At 35.5% G+C, this 3,434-nt stretch overlaps 1 protein-coding gene across 1 annotated transcript; it reads right to left on the bottom strand.

The window, feature by feature from the left end:
- Window positions 1-885: 885 nt before the first annotated feature.
- On the bottom strand, window positions 886-3,180 carry LOC113360842 (mitochondrial import receptor subunit TOM20-like). The gene is made up of 5 exons (XM_026604290.1): window positions 3,006-3,180; window positions 2,829-2,910; window positions 2,541-2,710; window positions 2,341-2,451; window positions 886-1,250 (listed from the first exon to the last, which is right to left on the bottom strand). The coding sequence occupies exons 1-5, from the start codon at window positions 3,066-3,068 to the stop codon at window positions 1,227-1,229; spliced, it is 450 nt and encodes a 149-aa protein (XP_026460075.1). The 5' UTR covers window positions 3,069-3,180; the 3' UTR covers window positions 886-1,226.
- Between the last annotated feature and the right edge of the window lie 254 nt (window positions 3,181-3,434).

Genomic DNA, 3,434 nt, shown 5'->3' with positions numbered 1-3,434 from the left:
ATACGACAATGATCATTGAACCCGCCTGGGAACCCTTTGGACATAGAGTCGAGCCATATCCACTTGGTATAAGGGCTGAACGCTTGGCCGATATCGATTTCCAAGATAAATGTGAGGAGGATGACTACTTAGATGCATCCTATGAGGATCCTGAAGATCATCTCGAAAAGATTTCTGAGGAAAACTCTGAAAATGATTCTGAAGAATAACTTGAAGAAGGACCCGATCGTGAAGATGATGACGATTCTAATAATTAAGTTTTACAAATCTTGTAGTAGTTGAACATATTTTGATTTTTTATAGGTGTAAATTGTTCTAGTATTTCGGTTTTATGAATATTGGAAACTTTGCTTGTCTCTTATTGAATGAAGTGTACGAACGTCCATATGCCTTAACCATCATGATTCTTCTTCAGGAAAAGTTCAGCTTGTTTATCCTGAATCTCGAATAAGTTGAAGCGAACGTCCATATAGACAACGACAGATAACCCGTCCTTAGATTCTTCATCAATTGTTCCAAGTTGCTGCTTTGCGCAAGGCAAAATAAAATATCGATAGATGAGCTTACTAGGTGGTCATCGAGCAACTATGAGTGTTATGAATCTCGTCTAGAAATTTTTGCTTGCACGTCGTCAACTTTGGAAGCTGAGTGTAAAGGCCGTATCTCTCAGCTCGTATGTACGATTGATTTTATATTTCTAAAGAAGGGTGATCCCCGGCTGAGTCACATTATATATTTCTAACACCAATAAATCTGACGGCCTTGCAAACCAAAATCCTGATTCCCGAGGATGGAGAAACCTGATTTCTTGAAAATACAACCCATGCATGGTTTCAATATGAAGAACAATTCAACCTAAAAAATAATGCACAGGCATAACTGGGAAATTCCAAAATAAAAGAGTTTACGGTATGAAATATGGGTACAGACTTAACCCATTCACCTGTGACATTGAACTTCCTACTAAACAGCTACACCATTAAGATCCCTACCAATAAAAGCAACTTTAAAGAAAGACAATGACTAATAACGACAGACAATCATCTAGAACTGTTTCATTAAACCAGCTAATCTGGTCATTAGTTTAAAGAAGGTCAAAGAAGAAACTACTTTTTTTGCATCTCCTCTTAAGCAGACAGTTGAAAGGCCTTGACTTTTGATCCATCTCACAGCTTCAAAAAACGCAAGACTTTCCGCTTCCTCTGCTTCTCATACTTTTCCGGATACTATTCTGCAGCCTTTGTAGTTTCCTGTTATATCAGTCATGACAATACCAATCCCAGTTTATTAATATTTGGGTCAAAAGATGCATCACAATAGACAATAGAACAATCAGAAGGAAGATGATCTTTAGTTTCAGTTTCTGCGGTAATAGTTTGATGAGAGTGAGAAATCTCAGAAGATAAGGCGCTTGTAAAATCAAGAGTGCATTCTAATAGCATTTCTGGCCACAGATACATAGTTTACTTGTTTATCTTGAAAAATATTAGAACACATCTCCTTCCATATAAACCAAGCAGTTGTAAAAATAAGAGTACCTATTTGTTCTGAGCTACTGCCATCAGTTAACCATTTAGTAATCCAATCTTTTATAGAGATATTTCTATCGGAGTCTTGAAGAACCATGCTGAACCATATACCAAACAGATGTTGAAAAACTACAATTGATTCATCTAGGTTATATCATTACACATGCTGCATGCAGAGTTTGTTCTGACTAGGAATAAATCTAACTAGTAAACACTCGAATGATATTATATTTACAAAACACTTCCAAATATTTTGAATCTTAGGTAAAACATGAGTATTCCGGATAGAGTTGTAAATTGGCACAAGGGAGCTGTTGAAAGAATTGCAGAATTACTACAAGGCCAGACTAGTCTATCCTTTCCTGTTAAAGGGATTCCCATGTTCATAATTTTTTGACTATTTTCTCTAGTAAAGAAAGACTCAACGAGGCTGGAATTCCAGCTCATGTTGTGCTGGTCTATAAAGAAAGCAACATTATGATCAGGGTTAGGATAGGATATCCATAAAAGAGAAGAAGCATTTTGAATCCAGTTATCATTACATGCACTTATAGATTGACCATTATTAACTTCCCAGATTGAGTGATGTTTAATGATATCTAAGCAAGCTGAATGCATGGGCATATCTGAAAGCTGCACTAATAATATTGAAAACAGATGCAATCCAACAAATAGGCATTCTAGCTATAGTTCAAAAGGTGAATCTGTAATCAATATCAAGTGAGGCTTATTTGTTCATGGTTTATCTCCCTGGTGAATTACTGAAGCTACAGAAATCCAATTGACGTTCTTGAAGTTACTGAAGTTATACCTCTGCATATGAAGTGGAAGAGTTTTCTGCTCTTGCTGCCTGTTGGGCTAAACATGTCGTTAACTCAGCAATTGATTCCAAAGACTTGAGATATATTTGATCCTCTGGTTCCTACAAAATAAAACACACAGCAACTCAATTTTCTCAAAGCACACTCGCAATAACATTAAAACTATGCACTGATAAAGATAAATTGATACCTCCATTAATGCTAGTTTATAAAAGCCAATCGCTCTATCAAAATAAATTTCAGCTACATTGTAGTCAGGAGTCATTAATCCACGCTCCTTATACGCGTTACCCAACCACCATACTGTATTGGGGTTAAATAAATCTTTACACATTGCTTCCTCAAGTTTGGATATAGCCGCTACAAAGTCATAGTAATTATACAAAATCAAACAATGTAAAAAAGTATCAGTTTGACTTAATTCAATGCTGAGAGACTGTTCGTGCTTGTATAACTCCATCAAAAAAAAGTTATATACCTAATATGGCATTGGTCTTCGATTCGGCGTCAGGTTGAAATTGTGTTAATTTCAATAATAATACTCCCCATCTAGTGATATCCTATAAAAACAAAAAAAAAACAAATTTCGTATAAAATCAAAAGAAAGAGATAAGAAACTGTAAAAGACAAGTATGAATTTTATTATTATGCTTACATCGGAATCATCAGGATCAAAAGTGTGATCTAGATCCTGTTCGGAATAATCCGTAGTCATCATCTCCTTGCTTTTACCCTAATTCTTCTTGATGGTTTGGTTTTCCCCTAAAATTTCTTTTTTCAGAAAGTGTTAGGTTTCGTTTCGTTTCGTCTTGCAGAGTTTCTTATTTAAAGTGTTTTTATTATTATGTGTAGAAGTTTCTGACGGTGGAAAACACACCGGCTCCGAAACCGAGTTATAAAAGGGTGTTAAGGATTTAACTTTTTTTATCCAACTTTCACATTTGCATCATTACTATCCATATAATTAGGAATCCTATTTAGGAATTTCATAGTGTCTTCACCGAGCTCACCTAAAGTAGTGAAGGCAAGGACTCCTAAACCAAGCCCAAGTTCCGTGCATTTCTCAAGATATTTAATATTTTTC

Source organism: Papaver somniferum, chromosome 3 (assembly GCF_003573695.1).
Source record: "Papaver somniferum cultivar HN1 chromosome 3, ASM357369v1, whole genome shotgun sequence".
NCBI lineage: Eukaryota > Viridiplantae > Streptophyta > Magnoliopsida > Ranunculales > Papaveraceae > Papaver > Papaver somniferum.
The sequence above is the reverse complement of the archived record's forward strand: the minus strand, read 5'-3'. Positions and strand labels throughout refer to the sequence as shown.

What these genes read in the sequence shown, in the direction of transcription:
- LOC113360842 (XM_026604290.1), bottom strand. Translation starts at nt 3,068, where the DNA reads ATGATGACTACGGATTATTCCGAACAGGATCTAGATCACACTTTTGAT. An exon ending in TTGATCCTGATGATTCCGAT is followed by an intron (nt 2,911 to 3,005) that starts GTAAGCATAATA and finishes TTGTTTTTATAG; the next exon opens with GATATCACTAGATGGGGAGT. An exon ending in ATAAACTAGCATTAATGGAG is followed by an intron (nt 2,452 to 2,540) that starts GTATCAATTTAT and finishes TTTATTTTGTAG; the next exon opens with GAACCAGAGGATCAAATATA.